This window comes from Culicoides brevitarsis, chromosome 2, assembly GCF_036172545.1.
Source record: "Culicoides brevitarsis isolate CSIRO-B50_1 chromosome 2, AGI_CSIRO_Cbre_v1, whole genome shotgun sequence".
Classification (NCBI taxonomy): domain Eukaryota; kingdom Metazoa; phylum Arthropoda; class Insecta; order Diptera; family Ceratopogonidae; genus Culicoides; species Culicoides brevitarsis.
The window spans coordinates 5869770-5888619 of NC_087086.1; the positions used below are offsets into that span (position 1 = coordinate 5869770).

General features: G+C 25.7%; 2 protein-coding genes across 3 annotated transcripts; one reads left to right on the top strand and one right to left on the bottom strand.

The window, feature by feature from the left end:
• Positions 1–1844: 1844 nt before the first annotated feature.
• LOC134829794 (uncharacterized) lies at positions 1845–16041 on the bottom strand. Of its 2 annotated transcripts, none has more exons than XM_063843051.1 (5): positions 15618–16041; positions 2819–3069; positions 2400–2626; positions 2167–2343; positions 1845–2117 (listed from the first exon to the last, which is right to left on the bottom strand). In XM_063843051.1, exons 2-5 carry the CDS (start codon positions 3017–3019, stop codon positions 1874–1876), a joined length of 849 nt encoding a protein of 282 aa, XP_063699121.1. In that variant the 5' UTR covers positions 3020–3069; positions 15618–16041; the 3' UTR covers positions 1845–1873. The 2 variants fall into 2 exon arrangements, with proteins under 2 accessions (XP_063699121.1, XP_063699120.1); XM_063843050.1 differs by lacking the exon at positions 15618–16041 and adding an exon at positions 7332–7539.
• Positions 16042–16821: 780 nt separating this feature from the next.
• LOC134828396 (uncharacterized) lies at positions 16822–18006 on the top strand. The gene is made up of 3 exons (XM_063841372.1): positions 16822–17201; positions 17693–17803; positions 17862–18006. Exons 1-3 carry the CDS (start codon positions 16822–16824, stop codon positions 18004–18006), a joined length of 636 nt encoding a protein of 211 aa, XP_063697442.1.
• The last annotated feature ends 844 nt before the right edge of the window (positions 18007–18850 follow it).

Here is an 18850-nt window from a genome sequence, read left to right on the forward strand (position 1 = left end):
CACATATACATATATAATATATGAGATTATATAGTTTTAGGTAGTTATGTAACTGTTTTTTTTTATTAAATGTGATAAATATTTGCTTGTTTAATTATTTTTCTTGCATTTAATTGTTTTTTTTAAATGAGTAACATTTATACCTTTTATTTAATAATAATTATTTTTTTTAATTCAGAAAAAATAAAATAAAAAAAAAATAGAAAGAATCACATTGAATTTTTTTCCAAACATTTTTCCTAAATTTTTTAATATCTATCAAAATTTTTATTTTATATTTTTTTTTTGTTCATCAAACATTAAGAAGAAAATTTTTTAACAATTAAATATTTATTTTTTAAAATTTTTGGAAAAATATAAATTTAAAAAAAAATGACGTAAAATGAAAATCGAGCGAATATATATTTTATAAAATTTAATATTTAAGGTAAATAAGTAATTTTTTTTCTTTAATGAATGTTAAAGCGAGCAAACAAGATTTTATCCAGTAGTGCTATAATTTCTTGCATTTAATATTTTTTTTAACTCGCTCAGTCTCTACAGTTTGTTTAAAAATTATTTTTAAATGTTAGTTTTCTGTGTCTGTTTTTTTTCTTTTGTTTTGAATAATTAATTAATAATATCATATATTTTTTAAGTTTCCTTCCCTTTGTTCCAAATTTTATTTGAATATTTTTTTTTTTGATCTTGTTCTCTCTTTTAAAATTTTTAAAAATTCAACTTAAAATAAATAAATAAAATATTTTTTTCCACTGTAGACTAGATTAATACACCTTCAATCCTCAACATTTTATTCATCTAAATATTTTTTTCGAAGAAAATTTTAATTAATAATAATTCGAAAATGTGAAATGAGGAGTTCGAAAATGTGAACTGAGGAGTTCGAAAATGTGAAGTGAGGGGTTCGAAAAAAATTAATAATAATTAATGGGACATTCAAAGACATTATTTTTTGATTTAAATCTCTTCTAATAGTTTTAAGTGTTTTTTTTTTCAGTAAAGTATATGTCTCTAAAATGTTATTTAATTATTTAGTTGAGTATACGATAGGATTATATTTGGTGGTTCTAGTCTTGTATTTTTTTTAAATATTTATTTAAATACTTTTAAAGATTTTCCGAGTAAATTCGGCATTTATTGTTTTTTAAAAGTGACATGACAATTAAAACATCATCAACTTCTGCGAGTTTTAACTCGATTTAATTTTAAATTTTATTTATTTTGATGTTTTTTAATTAAAAAAAATTTTTTTTTTTGTAAAAAGAGATTTTTTTAATACTGTTTAATAATTTAAAAAATTATTACATTCAAGATTTTTTTTTGTAAGGGATGGAAAAAAAGGGAAAAGGACAACTATTTTCTTATTTTATAATTTTTTTAATGTTTAAATGTTAACACACTGTCAAAGTTTTTTTTTTTGCTTAAAATTTATCTTGAACATATATGTTGCTGTTGCGTTGGCAAGCAGCATAAAAGTCACTAAAAACTATTTTTTTAAAGATAATATTGATAAATCACGTTTAAGTGATTTTTTTTGTTACATTTATAATATGTATGTTAAGTATATGTCATTCCTCCGCTCTGTCCGCACATTTTTTTCAAACACATAAAACACAGTCTCGCAACTTTTCGCACGCGAAAGAGAATGTGCCTCCTGTAAGATAACATTTTAGAAGGTAAATGTGCTTAAAAGAGAGAAAAAAGAAAGAAAAAGGTATAAAATAATAAAGTTGTGTGTGTTTGTCATCATGAAGTCGGTTTTTTCGCACAGCATCCAACAATGTTCGGGAAGACGGGAGTAAAAAAAATGATAAAAAACTGAAAATTATTGGGCGTCTGTCGGATTGTTGGAAGTTGTTACGACTTCTTCATCTTAATCGACCCATTTGGAAGGCACGAGTGGGACTGTGTGTATCCAAGAGACCTCGTCGATTTCGCGGAACCCAAGTTTTTGGAACATATTGAGCGAGGGCTGATTGTGCGTCACGACACTCGCGATCGTATCGCTGCCAAGCAACGCCAGGCGCTTCGCCATTGTCTTGACAATCGTGCTGCCAAGGCCTTTCCGCTTGTACTTGTCCGTGACATGGAGCAATCCAAGTCCGCCAAATTGGAACCTAAAATAGGAGGTAAGCACTTCGAATCCGTGGATAGTTCAACCGTTACCTAAAGCACCATGCAACGAGCTCGTCTTTTTCATTGAATGCCCCGATATTTTCGTTCCATTCCATCAGGCGCTTGATGAAGAAGAGCGAACCCTCGTCGTGGAACAACCATGCCTTGTTGGCCTGAATCGCGTGCTCCAAGCTCGTCATTGGCTTCAACGTGATGCCATCTGGGGGTCTGCAACAAAAAAAAAATTTCCTCTTAAAAAATCCATCAAAAATCGCACGACTTACGTCTCATCGAAATGCTCGGCTTCCTCTTTCGGCAAATACTGCATGTACGTGTGGAATTCCAACTCAGCTACCAAATTCTTCTTCTCAATTATCTCCATTATCAACGGTCTGTAACGCTTCAACACCGCATGCACCTGAAATCCCTTACTCCAATCCAACAAATCCAGCAATTTCTTCAGTCGCAATTGACTTTCGTCGAGTGTGTTTACAAAAATCTGATACCGATCCTGCGAAAAAATTCAGAAAAAAATTAAAAAAATATCCATCACAACGAGAAACTTAGTCGAAAACCGTTACAGCGCCCATTAATTTGACCGAAGAAGCAGGAACTTTGTCAAATTTACGTGCGAACGTTTTTTAGTTTCAATTAGTAAAAAAAAAAAAAAAAAAATTATTTAAAAAAAAAATAAAAAACTTACAACAACAACAAAAGTTCCATCGCTGTAATCGCCATTCAACGCAAAAATCTTCAAATTTTTGATTTTCGGATCACGTTCTCGCCATTGAAGATAATTCTCGAGCAAGTTGTAGGCGTAAATGTTGCGAGGCCAATCAGCTGCAAACATGTCGCGTAATTCTTCCCATTGTGACGGGGGTACTTCGCAAATTTTGTCCTGCATTCTGGTTGAGTTTTCTTCTTTTTCTTTTTTAGTTCAAAACAAAAATAATTCTGAAAAGAGAAAAAAAGTAAAATGTCAATCACGTGTTTTTTTTTCGACAAATTCTTGGTTGTTTTTTTCGAAGAAGTGCAATAAATTGCAATAATAATATTTTTATTATGCATTTTTTTGTCATTAAGAAAGTAAGTTATTGCTGTGTGGAGTGAAAAAATATTGAAAACAAAGTTGGCACAAAAATAAGTTGATTGTTGAGTTTGATAAATGCAAAACAAAGAATTTGTCATCGGACAAAAATGTGTCATCTGAGATGTCATGTGATAATTAAATATTGAATTTCGTTTAATTTGATTTTTTTTTTTTGTTTTTATGACTAACTTTCGATTTCCTGTAATTTTTTTTTCGTTCTAAATTGATAAAATTTAAAAAAAAAAAAATTAAAAATAAAAAATTTATAAAATTAAAAAAAAATTATTGATTATAATTTATTTATTTTAATTTTATATAAAATTTAATTTAATTTCAAAAATTAATTTATTTTTAATTTAATTATTATATTAAATAATTTAAATTAAATCAAATTTCAATTATGTTAATTGAATTTAATCAAAAAATTTAATTTAATTTAAATTAATTAAATAAGTGAAAAAATTAAATTTAATTATTTTAAAAAAAATTTTAAATTTATTTTAAATTTTAAAAAAATATTATTTTTATATTAAATATTTTTTTCAAATATTAAAATATTAAATATTAAAAAAAATCGAAATATTTTAAAAAAATTGTTTTCGTAAAAAAAATTTAACATTATGCAATTAATATTGTTTTCTGATAAAAGCTTTTTTAAGATATGTAATTGATCTTACATATCAAATTTTTTTTTTTTGTATTTTTCGACAAGAATTTTATCATTTTTTTACATTCAAAATTTCTGGTATTTAATTAAAATTTCAATTAAATTTTAAAAATTAATAAAAAAAATTAAAAATTTTTTTTTTAAATAAAAATATTTAAAAGTGCCCCTTTAGAGTATGCAATGTACATTACATTCAAAATTTTTATTTTTCAAGACTTTCATGGGACTTTTTTCATTTTTTTTAACACATAAACTTTTTGCTAATTTAAACGAATAAATTTTCAGAAAACTTCATAATGATTTGTAAAACAGAATTTGTGTTATTGCGTTACAAAGTTTAAAAAAAAACAATTTTAAGCGAAATTTCTTTACTTAAAAAAAAATTTTTTTGAAAAATTTTAAAAGAAATTCATTGTTAACGATTTTTACTTAAAATCTTAAAATGTTTGGTTCATTGAGCAATAAAATTAATTTTAATCCTTTTCCAGCTCGCAGTAAATTCTCATTAGTAATTTACTCTCAAACTACAATTTAATGTTTACGCTCGTTTAGTTATTTTATTTACATAAAATACTATTACGCTTCATCGCTTTTTTTGCATAAATAATTGATTGAACATCAATAAGCGCACACGACTCGGCTAATGGGCGGAATTTATAAAAACATTGTAAGCAACAAGGACATTTCAGGAGCAATCCATTATTTTTTTTTTCGTTGTTATTGTTGGTTTTTGCGATGTTATTAGCATAATTGATTCCGTTCCGCAAACAAACACGTCGCATATCAATTTCCTCCGACTTGCGGCTTCTTAATCACTCACCATTGTGTCTCTTCTAAATTCACTTGATAATTTATTGAACTAACGAAGACATTATTTATAAATGTGTCAGAAGCAAAAAAAAAGAATGGGAAACGTTAGAGAGAGAGATAAATTGACTCAAACACACATCGGCAGTAAATTAGTTGTAGGTACATTTTTTTTTTGGTTGAACGTTGTAGTTAGTAGCAGCAACAGCGATCACGCGTTCGTCGCATGCAACATTTGGTTGCTTTCCTTTTGCCTCAACGCCGCGTCGCGCCTAATGATAACCAGTTTATGGACACTGACCTGCAGCACAGAATTTATTCATGAGCTTTTTATTTTTGCACCGAGTTGATTAATCGCATTAAGCGTACGTGAATGAGTTTAACGATTATTATTCACATGAGAAAAATTAAAAAAAAAAGTTATCAACTTTTTTATCAACTCGAAGAATAAAGTAGCATGGGAAATGTGACGAAACAGGGCGAGGTCGATAAAAGTATAAAATTTTATTAACTTATAAAAGTTAGCTCTTAAAATTTCTCATTTTTTAAAAGTTAGCTCTTCAAATTTCTCATTTTTTAAAAGTTAGCTCTTCAAATTTCTCATTTTTTAAAAGTTAGCTCTTCAAATTTCTCATTTTTTAAAAGTTAGCTCTTCAGATTTTTCATTTTTTAAAAGTTAGCTCTTCAAATTTATCATTTTTTAAAAGTTAGCTCTTCAAATTTCTCATTTTTTAAAAGTTAGCTCTTCAAATTTCTCATTTTTTAAAAGTTAGCTCTTCAAATTTCTCAAATTTTAAAAGTTAGCTCTTCAAATTTCTCAAATTTTTAAAGTTAGCTCTTCAAATTTCTCATTTTTTAAAAGTTAGCTCTTCAAATTTCTCATTTCTTAAAAGTTAGCTCTTCAAATTTCTCATTTTTTAAAAATTAGCTCTTCAGATTTTTCATTTTTTAAAAGTTAGCTCTTCGGATTTCTGATTTTTTAAAAGTTAGCTCTTCAAATTTCTTATTTTTAAAAAGTTAGCTCTTCAATTTCTCATTTTTAAAAAGTTAGCTCTTCGAATTTCTCATTTTTTAAAAGTTAGCTCTTCAAATTTCTCAAATTATTAAAGTTAGCTCTTCAGATTTCTCAAATTATTAAAGTTATCTCTTCAAATTTCTCAAATTATTAAAGTTAGCTCTTCAAATTTCTCAAATTTTTAAAAGTTAGCTCTTCAAATTTCTCATTTTTTAAAAGTTAGCTCTTCAAATTTTTCATTTTTTAAAAGTTAGCTCTTCAAATTTTTCATTTTTTAAAAGTTAGCTCTTCAAATTTATCATTTTTTAAAAGTTAGCTCTTCAAATTTCTCATTTTTTAAAAGTTAGCTCTTCAGATGTTGAAAAATTTTAATGTAGCATGAGGAAATTCTGACAGAATAAACTCCAAATCCATCTCTGACAATCTCAATCCTCTAAATTTTCCATAAAACAATCGCTTTTTGATCATTTGGTAACACTTTTGTCAACAACTTTGCTCTTGTTGTCCCAAATATGTCTGTTATTCATTTTTTTCTTTCTCTCCATTGCACTAAAAGACGCTTTTATCCTTTCTCTTCTTTTATTTCTTGCATTCAATTCTTCCCATTCCTCTTTCTTCTTATTCTGTTTACAATTTTTTTTTAATGAATTTCAATAACAGGTTTTAGTTCTGATTTCCTTTTTACTCAAAAAAAAAAAAATGTATGACTTCATGCCTCTTTTTTAAAAAAAAAATTCTTTCCTTATCGCTTCTTCCTCTTCTTTCGACATTTTTTGTCGTCTCGTGTCTTTTTTGTAAATCACATGTGTCCTTGAGAGGACAAGCAACTTTCGGCTTGTGTTACAAATTTCATCATCTAATGCATTTTTTTTTGTTTATTTACATTTTCATGTCTTCAACTAATTTTTTTTTGTTTTAAAAATTTCTGTAATTGATAAAATTCAATAAAAGCGCATTTGATTAAAATCTAAGCCAAAAAATCACAAAAACGATTTTTTTTTCAAAAACAAAAATTTAGATCAGCAGATTATCAGTTTGAAATGTAAATAAATAAACAAACACGGTATTTGCAAAGCAATCAACCAATTTTGTCTGACTCGACGTTTTCGACTTTGTACCTTTTTTGCAAAAAAAAATTGTTCGTACAGACGTGCAGAAATAGAAAGATTTCTATTGAAAAAAAGTCGGGTCAATGAATCTAAAAAATTTAATTTTTTTTTTGTTGTCAAAACAACTTTTTTAGAATTCGCGAATTTAAAAAAAAATCCAAGAAACAAAAAAAAGTGTTAAAATTTGTCATGCCAGTTAATTTGACGACGTCACACGTGCTAATCAGTCCAAACTGAAACAGTAATCATTCCATTTTAATTGTCATCTAATTGAAAAACAACAATTTCGTGACTCGCGAGTGTTTTGAGTGACACAAAGTGTGAAAATTTTTTCAATTAAAAATGTCCTTCGTGAAATTCCACGTGGCGACAATGACCCAGCTAGATTTATTAACACACAAGAGTTAATTTTCTTCCTTGTCATGCATATTTAACGCACGGCAATGTGATAATTATTTAATAGAGGTTTTTGGGTTAAAGTTCAACGATTTTTTTCGGTTAAAAAAAATTCGATAAAAAATAACTTACCAAAATTTTTAACAATTTAAAATAAAATTCAATGGATTTTTTAACAATTGACGTCAAATTCACTCGAGACACTTGTGAAAGAAAGAAATTTAATCACTTCTTGTTCAATTCTTTCGAAAAAAAAATTTCTTTCTATATTTATAACAAAAATAAAAAATTCTAATATTTTTTTTCGGATTCTCTCTCTCTATTTTTAGGTCATTTCACGACAAGTGTCAAGCAAGAACTAAACTCGATAGATATTGCATGCCCAAGATCTCTAAGGGAATCTCGGTGTGGTACTTTCCGTATACACGAGGTACGTGTGCCTGCATCGCATTTGCATAGAAAGACTCTCTAACTCGTACGACACCGACACGACGAAAAGTGTTCCGTAAGAATATGCCGAGGAACTATAAATATGTCGATAACTCGCATCGCATCGCATTGCACGGTAGTTTACACGAACAGAACCGGCGTTTTGTTGTATCTACGGAGGTGTCGGGTGTGTGTCATGTGTGTAGCCGGTTACACTGCAAGAAGTTTTGTGTTGACTTTTGACGAACGGGTGAAGTGAGTGACGTTGAGTTGAACCAAAAATTTGATGTTTTGATGATTTTTTTTATAAGAAATTTGACTTTTGATGAATTTAGTAAAAAAAAAATTAGATTTTTATTCATTTTTTTATAGTTTTATTCCTCAAAACGTTTATTTTTTAAATGTTTTCTCATATTTTTGAAATCATAATTTTTAATTAATTTTGTTTTTAAGTAAATAATTATTTAATTTTTTTTTTTAAAAAAAAAATATTTTAATTTAATTAATTTTTTTTGGTTTTTTTTTATTTTAATTTCATAATTTTTTTATGAATTTAATTTTTTTTTTGTTTGAAAACATAAATAAATTTAATTTTTAATAAAATTTAAATAATAATGAAAAGCTGAAAATATAAAAAATAAATTAAATTTAATTTAAAAAAATAAAATAAAAAATAATTTTTTTACTTTTTTTTGTAAAATTTTTAAAAATAATAATTTTAAGTAATATTTTAGGTAAAAAAAAATTTTTAATTTTTTCATAAAATCTAATTTTTCTGTAAAAACATGAGAAAATTTAATTTTTAAAAAATTAATAAATTTTTGACTTTTCTTTGAATTAAAGAAAAAAAATAAATTTAAATTATTTAAATTAAAAAAAAAATTAAATAAAAATTTCACATGTCAACTTTCTCATTTTATGCAAATCAAATACTTGAACTTCTCATTCAGGAAGATCAATCAGTGTCGTCGAGCGACAGGACAGGAACAAATATTATCGTTACAAAGTGCATGCAAGCCATTCAAACGAACATTGTCTTATTATTTACAGAACGATTATTGTTATGACTTGACTTGCGATTGAATGTGACGATGGCGAAGTAGACGACAAAGAGTGCAAATAAGGTGCTATTTATTGCCTTAATGGTATAAACGTTAGGTAAATATAACTTTTTTTTTACAATTTTTAAAAAGAAATTTTATACTAAAAATTTAAAAAAATTAATTTAATTTTTTTTAAACAATTATTTATCTAAAAAACTAAAAAAATATATTTATTATTTAATTTACTAAATAATTTAATTAAAATTAAATTAATAAAATAAATAAACTAATCAAATAAAATTTATTATTAATTAATTTAAAAAATTAAAATATATATAAAATATAAAAATTTTAAAAAAATTATGAGAATTTTTTTATAAAAAAAAATTAAAAAAATATTAAAATTAAATTTTTTATAAATAAAAAAAAAATAAAATTAAAATTATAAATAAATCTAAATAAATTAATTTATAATTTTAAAAAAATATTATTTGACGGAATTCAGTTATTTAAATAATTTATTAAAAATTTTTAAATAAAAAAATAATTTAAAAATTTTTTTTAACTTATTAAAATATTGAAAAATAAGTTATTTAAATTAAATTAATTAACTTTTGAAAATAAAAAAAAAAATAATAATTTACCTAATTTAAAAAAAATAAAAAATTAAAAAATTTTTTTTGAATAATTAGAAATTTTTTGAATAATTTTTTTAAATAATAAAAGTTTCTCAGAAAAATAACTCAAAATTCATATTATGAGTCACAAAAAATCAAACAAAACCTCGTGTCTGGAAAATACAAAATGCACAGTAAAAAAAATCAGCACTTATTGATTGTTAATTTGCTTATAGAAATTTCATACAAAAAAACGCACGAACGCCAAATTTTTGTTTATTTATCTAATTGTCGATAAATATTTACTGTAGTTGGGCCGTTGACTCACATGAAAAATCTTTGGACTTTATAAAAAATATTTTTTTTCTTCATTCGCAATTGACTGACTCACCAATGTTAATAAAAAATTGAAATATTCTCACTTTAAATTGCCTCCAATCACGCCACACGTGGATCGATCAATCAATCAAACAGTTGCAAAAAAAAAGCCAGAAGGAAAAAAAATCAAAAGAAATATTTTTTCATGTCAAACCACTCAATTCATGTCGACTTGTGTAAGGTGTTGATTCAATTCCGTGATGAGAAAGATTTTTTATTTTATTTTTCATTGTTTTAATGTTCTTGCAACGACGACGACTTCAGCTGTTTGTTATAAATTTTTCAATCACGTTTTCCCATCAGTTTTTATTTACTACGAGAAAAAAAGTATCTGATTGTTTTTCTTGACAAGTCTGCATGCATCGAGCAATTGATGCTTTTATTTTTTATTGAAAAAAATATTTTTAGACACGTGCATTAATTTTTCAAAGCTTTTTTTTAGCTTTTTCGTGACGTTTACGACCCACGTTGACGTCAAACCGCAAGAAAAAACTCTCAAAGGTGTGCGTTCGCCAAAATTTATTGCCGTCCTCGAGTTTTAGGCATCAGCATGTGCGTCGCTTGTCACCGTTAGTATGCAAAGAATTTCGTGTCACGCAACTTTTCTTGTAGCAAAAGATCAAGCAACTGTCGTTCACTCAGCAGCGCGAAAAAAAATTTCTAATTTTAGAACCAAAAAATTTTTTTTCTATGCAAAAAAAAAATGACGTGCGAGATCTTTTGTGTTCTTTGTTCGTTCACATGACATGCGTTCGAGAAAAAAGAAAAAACGTGTTCAAGAGACATTTTTTTGGCATTTGATTCCGGTTTACGATGACCGGCTAATCGTGCCAAGACGACACATTTAATGATGATTAATTAATGAGCGACGACGGAACGATGGACAAAAAAAAAACATCAAAAAGGAGTCGCATCAAATTTGATCGTTACACTAAAATTTAGCCCCAATTTCGACGGTAACCTTGACGTTCGGTGCCAAGAATAAAAAGGGTAGATTTTTCTCTAACATTTATCATTTTTTTTTTGTAAAATTTATTATTTTTTTTGTTCTTTTAGTTTCCAATGCAAGCAAAAAAAAACATCGTTGTTTTCCAAGAAGAACAGATCAACAGAAGAGATACAACAAATCAAAAATTGCGATTTTGCCAAAAAATATTTACAAATTTTTTCCTCATTTTTCAAGCAAGCAACAACAACATTAACGGCAAAAAGTTCAAAACAAGGTTCTTATTTTTTTTAATAATCATCATCATCATCTGTATCTCATCAGCAGTTCATTAACTCATTGCCAAAATTTTCAATTTTTTTTCTGTTGCGCCGAAAAATAGAGCTATTTGTTTAAAAAAGCTACATATTGATTTCAACACGTGTTTTGTTGTTTCTATGCACGGAGATGCTGTTTTTCCTCTTTTTCTGTGAGTACAAAATAATTTACACAAAATGACGTACGAAAAAAAATTTAAAAATAGAATAATTTTTGTTTTTAGGTGAAAGTTACGAAATTAAAATTGGACTCGACGAATAAATAATAAATAAATAAAGTTATTGCGCCATTTTGTCTGAGACTGAGTGTGATGAACTGAGATTGCATTTCAGCAGAGATGAGAGCAGAGAAAAAAAAGAAAGTTTCGATGGAAGCGACTGGTAAGTTTTAAATTTTTTCGAGAAAAATCTAACCTTTTTCACGGACTTTTTCTTGAATTCTCTCAACTCAAAAGTGAGTAATGCATAATATTTTCAAAGATAATCTAATTATTGAGAATTATTTTAAAATAAAATCGCAAAAGAAGGAAGCCTTGTAAAGGTTTCAATAACAATAAAAAGTGCAAGGTAGCTGTCAACGTAATTTATTTTAATATTTAAAGCTTTTTCGTAATATTTATTTATTTTTTTCTTTTCAGGAAGTGAAATTATTGGTTTTGCGAAATTGTGTTGGTAAAGCGTATTTTTTCCATCGAAGGTAAAAAAAATGTATTAAATTTTTATTAAGGGACTGTAAGGAATATAATTGTCAGATATGTCATTTTAATGCATTTTTTCCTCTATAAGAAAACTTTTCTGATCAGAAAGACTCCCACGTGAAATTATAGAAAGCATAAATGACAAAAAAGAAATATTGCAAAATTTTCCTTTAATATCTATAAAAAATGTCTAATATTGACATTTCATGGATATCTTTATAACAAATTTATTATACTTGGTAAAAATGTGATAAAAATATAAAGATCTTGATCATAAAATGTGTATTTTGACATAAAATATTAAATTGTTGATTAGATTTTTTTTTTAAAAATTGATTGTGAAGTTTGCACTTGAAATATATTTGAATTAGATTAAGATCGTTATTTTTATTAAAAAAATTTAATAAGGATTTAATTAATAAAAATTAATTTAATTATTTTTTTTCAGGTCTCAACGATACGATAATTATAAGTGAAATTATAAGCAATAAGCAGTCATAATCGAATACGTTGAAAATTCAAAAAAGAAAAGGAAAATTTGCATGAAACAGACAATATTTCACGTTATCCTATATATCAACCTATCAGAGGAGATAATACAAGTTTGATATAAACAAATCGTTTTTTAAGCGGCGGATTGCATAAAGAACCGTCTTAAATGAAGTTATGAGCATCGTTTCTGAAAGGACGACAAAAAAAGTAATCTATGATTATTTGCCATTTAAAAGAATTCTTAGAAGACAAGTTATTCGAGTTCAATGAGAAAGATGAAAAAAAGCGAAAATGTTTACATTTCTTGTATTAAGCGCCATCAAAGCTCTGTGTTTCTAAAAATTTTAGAAAAAAAGGCTGCTAGTTAATAAAAAAAAATCGAGGGAATTAATAATAACTTTTCATCTGAAAGAACGAAATTTCGTAAATGCTCATGTTTTTGAATACTGAAGTATTATAGTGAAGTTGAATTAAATGAAACATTGAAAACGTCCTTCTTTACAGACCTGACTTGACAAATTTTTATCAAAGTGCAATTTTACTCCCATACATATTTTATGTGCAAAATTCACCGAATTTCATTTTTTTTTTTAAATATTTTTATATTATAAAAACTCCTATTTAACAGACAGACCATTAAAAAACCACAAAAGAGCATTTTTTTCACAAACTCCTCAAACTCATATAAATAATAACAATAAATTACAAAACAAACAAGATTAATTTGTCGCGCTCTTTATAAGTATTTACATAAATAGTTGTCCTCACGTAACTCATTAAAAACTGAATATTGCATGCCACGTCCTTTTACTCATTTATTTTACTATTTTTTTCATCAAAACGTTTATATACCGCAACATTTTTTTTTATGACAAAAAATAACGATGATTGACTTCTTATTGAAATGTCACCGATAAAGACTTTGTGACATTGATTTATTAGTCTTCAATGATCGGAGAGAAATTGAAAAGCGCCACACTTTTATTGCATGAGGTATAAAATTAACATCAAAGCTAATGTTGAAAGGGCAAAGGTCACTTCGTTGCACGGAAATCGATATTTTCATTAGCTTACCTGTTACTTAATTGAAAAAATTTATGATTTTTGTTTTGTTAATGAAAAAAAACTCGCATTTTTTTTTTTTTTGAAAAGAGATAAAAAAAAACCGGACACACGTCTGCGAAAGAAAAATTTGATCTTGAACTATTTCTAGTCGGCGAAATTTTTTATTTATTTTTTCTCTCGTGTGTGTGTGTGTGTTTAGCAAAAAAAAAAGAAGGTCAGTTTCGTCACAAGAGATTTGCGCCAGAAATTGAATAATATTTTTTTTTTAGAATAATGTTTTTCGATTTGAACTGTTACGACGCACGAACAAGACTGCATGTTAATTTTTAATTTTAATTTAGAGAAAATTCATCTCGCAGAGTGCAAAATAATTTTTTTTTTGCTCATGAACTTTTTTTTTATAAATCGATTGACTCTCATAAAAATCTCGTAATAAAAACGGGTGCTCATGAGCATGTAAGATTATAAAGAGTCCCGGTTCCTTTTGTTGATTTGTAGACACAACATGCTTGGCCCATCATCAGTTTTTTTTTGTTCGTTATGTTAAATCACAGCGACACAACAGCGCATGCGCACAATCATTGCCAATTTTTTGCTGCTGCATGCTTCTTCTTTGCATGCCCGATGATGATGATATTTTCACGATGTTGAGATGAATTTCTCTCGCATCGTTTCAACTACACGATTTGTGTGTAATGTTGATTGTTCTGTGGCGTAACTCGAGCACGGAGACACAACATGAAAATCAAGGTGAGGCATTTACACACATTTCGTACTACAAACAATGAGTCTGCGTGGCGTGCGGTAAGCGGCGAAGAAGGGTGTCGAGAGGGCACGTAATCTCATAATATTTTGGGCATGCTTCTATCGTTTTATTTGAATGTTTAACAATTTCAAATAGACATTTTTTTATAAAGATCCAAATTTATTTGGAGCGAAATGACAGAAAAAGGGTAATTTATGGTTGGATTGGTTTCAATGTCAAAAAGGATCTTGAAAAAAATTTCTTGAGAATTATTTTGACAGTTGAAAAATTTACAGTTTTTTAGGTTTTTTCGAAATAAATATTATTTTTTTTTCATTTTCAAGCCCAAAAAATTTTTTTTGAATCATAGTTTTTAATTTTATTGAGATATTAAAATCAAACTCAAAAATTAAATTTTTTAGTAATATTTCATCAAAATTTGAAAAAGAAAATTTTCAAGAAAATATTAAAATTGATTAAATAATTTTAAATAATAATTTTAATAAATAATTAAATTAAATTATTATAAAATAATTAAATAATTAAAAAAAAATTAATTTATTTTAATTTTAATTAATTTTCATTTTAAATAATTTTTTTAAATAACTAAAAAATAATTAAATAATTTAAATTAATTAGATAAAATTTATTTAAATTCATATAAAATTTTTATGAAAAAAATATTAATTTTTAAAAATATTTTTTAATTAAATTTCGAATTTTTTAAAAATGTTAAATAAAAAAAATAATTTAATTTTTTATTTAAGAATATTTTTAATTTTTTTTTAAATTAAAAAAAAATAAAATTTATTTATTTAAAAATTTTAAATAAAATCTATATTTAAAAAATATGAAAAAAATTATTAAATTAAATTTTTTCCTTAAAAATTTAAATATTTATTAATTTTTATTCAATTTAAATAAACTCCCGCTCAAAATTTGACAAAAATAGGTCAATTCCATCAAATATTGACAATTTCCAGACTATTCTATATCTGAGGAGACGCCTTATACATTATAATTCCTTCTATTTCCCTATTCAACTACAAATCAACGTACAACGTTCTTTGTTTGCAAAGGCTTCCCCACGCCGCTTCATGTCATTGAACGGACTGTATTCTAACTAGATTTCCAACAAAAGAGCCACAATTTATTTTTTTTGTCGTTCTCATTTAAAAAAAAAAACTTTTTTTTCTGGTTATTGACCTTAAAAAGCTCGTGCAAGTAATTTGATTGATAAAACATTTTTTTTTTCAAATCCTTTTTTTTGTATTTTTAGACCGTATCAAATATATTTAGCCCAAAAAAGGGGTTGAATTGATATTTTTAGCTATGAATGTTTGTTGAACCAAATTTATTTGCCGAACAAACAAAAAATAAATTTTTTTCGGTCTTTCCATTAAATAACGTTGAAAGACGCTCAACACATTTTTAGCACCCACAAAGGTCTCTTTAAGAAATAATTGTTGTGTATCGTTGCGCACTGTGTAAATATTTAATCATAATTAACGACGCGGTAAACGGAAGCCGGAAGAGATTACAACTCGTCATTAGCAAGGATTTCGCTTGATTTGAGGCTTAGCGATGGAAAAAATGACGCATTAAAATTCTTTTCAGGTCAAAATTTCGTATTTTATGTCAAAACACTTATCAGCGTAAAGTAGAATTGTGTGTAATTCCCTACTTACCTCTTTTGTGTTGAAGCAGCACGAACAATGAATTTTTCACGAATGAGCAGGCTTGATGACAAGTGGTCCTTTATTACGTATAATTTATGCTTTGCAAGCGTTTTTTAGCATTGAAAGCGTCTTTTTTTCAATTTTTTTTTCTTTTACGAAAAATTGCAAAATTTGCACAGCTGTTATTTATTTTTTTTTCACAAAAAAATCACTTTTTTCCCGTTGGAGTTTCCCGAAACACGCAAAAAAAAAAACTTCAATCAACAAAATTAATTATCGATTTTTCGTGTCGACTCCGTCGTCGTGTTGTGATAATGTTGTTGCATATATGCTAGCTGTTTTAAATGAGCAACTAAAAATGTTTCTGCCGCCTTTTTGTTTTAATTTTGTGTGTGTAGTATTTTGCTCCCGCCGCCGTGCTCTACGCAGATAATTTGTAGGTTAACAGCAAGCAAAGGAAAAACTTGGACTGAAAAACTTGGGAAAATTTTTTCGTTGTCGGTTGTAAAAATTTTGAATGCGCACGAAGACGAACGACGACGACGACGAGCGAAGCATAAAATTTTGCGACCTTGTGCATAAAATGAGTAAAAAGGATGGTCGGGTTTTCGTTCCGTACGGCGCATAGAGGTATGACGAGTACGGGCGAGTAAATTATGTTACGATCCGAACATATTGCCTTGCTCTTGATTTCGCTTAGAAAATCGTATGAACGCGCATAATTTCGTGTAAGAGAGAGCGGGAGAGACTTATTTTTAGATTTTCTTGCAAAAACGGAACTTTTTTCAAAAATGACGATAGATGGCGCTTTAAAAGCTTTTTTCTTTCAAATTTTACCGGAAACGAGTTTTAGTTTAAAAAAAATTTCCATTTAAAAGTGGGTTAAATTGAAATCTGGTAACATGCAGTTTTTGGTCGATATTTGATCGTAATAAAAATGAAACTATTCTAAGAAGCACGATTAATTAGAATGTAACATTTCTCTTTTGATCAAACAAATTAATTAGCACGTTTGTCTTATTTTTCGAGTTTGTCCATTTTTAACTTTTTTTTTTCTTCATTTCTCATAAAAAAAACTTAAAAATAATTTTTTCATGTTCATCCTAATATTTTTAGTAATTAATTCCATCATAAAGTGTTCATGACTCAAAATACAATGTTTCAAGACGTTAGTTTTATTTTAAAATTCAAACTGAAAACATTTCGTTGCGCGATGTTTCGTACAATTTTACTCCTTTTAGCAGTTTATGTGACAAGAATTTCGTCATTCCTTCATTTTCCGCCAAGTACAGTGTGTGGAGTGTTATTGGCGATTGCTGTTCCGTTGGATTTGCCGAATTATAATGTTTTTTTGTCGTATAATTTTGAAGCGAATTACAATGTTCCAATTAAAGCTTCGGATATAACAGCAGGTCCGGCTTTATTGAGAACAAGAAGAGCTGATTTTGAGGGAAATGAATTGAATAAGACTTTAACGGATATGGATTTAAGTGAAAAATATTTGGGAAATGGGACTGTGGAGACGAGACCTCCGTTTGAGGCATTTATTACACGTCGGAGAATTTATCAATGGATTGAAGATAAATTAAAAGTGTAAGAAATTATTTTTTTTTTTTTTTTATTTTAATGTTAAAAATAATTAATTAAATAAAATATAAATTAAATAAAAAAATAAAATAAAATTAATAAAAAAATATTTATTTAATTTTAATTAATTAATTTAATTAAATTTATAATTTATAAATATAAATATAATTAATTTAAAAAATCAATTAAAATTTTAAAAATTATTTAAAAAAATTATTTATTTAATTAATAAATTAATTAAAATTATAAATAAAAAAATAATAAATAATATTTTTTTTAATAAAAAAACAAACAAATTGAATAAAATTTAATTAATTATATTTTTTTATTTAACTAAACTAAATAAATAAATAAAATTAATTTAATTATTTTTTAATTTAATTTAATTTAATTATTTAAATTATTAATTATTAATTATTTTAATTTAATTAAATATTAATTTAATTAATTTTTTTTTAAATTAATTTTTTAAAAAAAAATATTTATTTTTTATATAGAAATGGATTAAAAGGTCACGAATGTCTATTACGAGCAATTTGTGAACACGTGGATTCATCATTTTCCAAACATAACGGATTTTTAGGCGATATTGCTCATATTTTATTAAGGTAAAAATATTTAATTTCACTAAAAACAAATTTTTAATAAAATAAAAATTATTTTTAGTCCTCACACTTCAAAAAAAGAACCAAACATGGAAGATTATTACATAGCAGAGATCCGTGGAGAGTCCTATGATTGCAGCATTTACGCTCAATTATGTCCCATCAACATTTTAGATTTTATTAGTAAAGTTGCGTTTCACTCATAAAAGATTTCTAATGAATTTTTATAATTTTTCTTAATTAATTGTAATTAAATTTAAGTTAAAATAAAACAAAATTTTTTTTAGATAAAAATTTTATTTAATTTTTTCTCATCATCATTTTTTGTCATGTTTATTTTTATTTAAACTTATTATTTTATTTATTTACAAATTTTTTAGTTTTTTTTGGATTTTAATCAATTTACTCTTTTTTAATTAATTTATTTATTTATGTGTTATGTTATAATTTTATTTTTATTAATAATATAATAGCTGCTACCTTTTTTGTTTTTTTTTATATTTTTAATTTATTTTTAAGAAAAGGTAAAAGGGTTTTTTTATTTCTTTAATTTATTTATTATTAATTATTTTTATTTAATATACTGATGATTATTTTTTTTAATATTTTTTTTTGTTTTTTGGGCGAATAAGCATTTTTTTGTTTGAATTAATTTAGCTATTTTTATTTATTTATTTTATTATGATTTTTGTCTTTAAATAGAATTGTTTATGAAATTTTTTTATATTTATTTATTTATTTAGTATCATCACCTTTTTTAAATTTTAATTTAATTTTCGAGGGAATAAAAACATTTTTTTTTTCGATTTTGTTTGATATTTTTTTTTAATAATAATGTATCTTCTGTATGTATGTTATTAGTGTGTGTTCTGTGTATGTTTTTTTTAAAGTTTAGTTATATAAGGTACTTTTAATTTTATGTATAAGATATTTATTTTTTTTCTTCTGTAAAAATGCTTTCATCAACAATTGAACAATGAACCGAAGGGAACACAATTTTTTGTTTAAATATAATTAATAACGATTAACTTGTTTTATTATTTTTTTTTG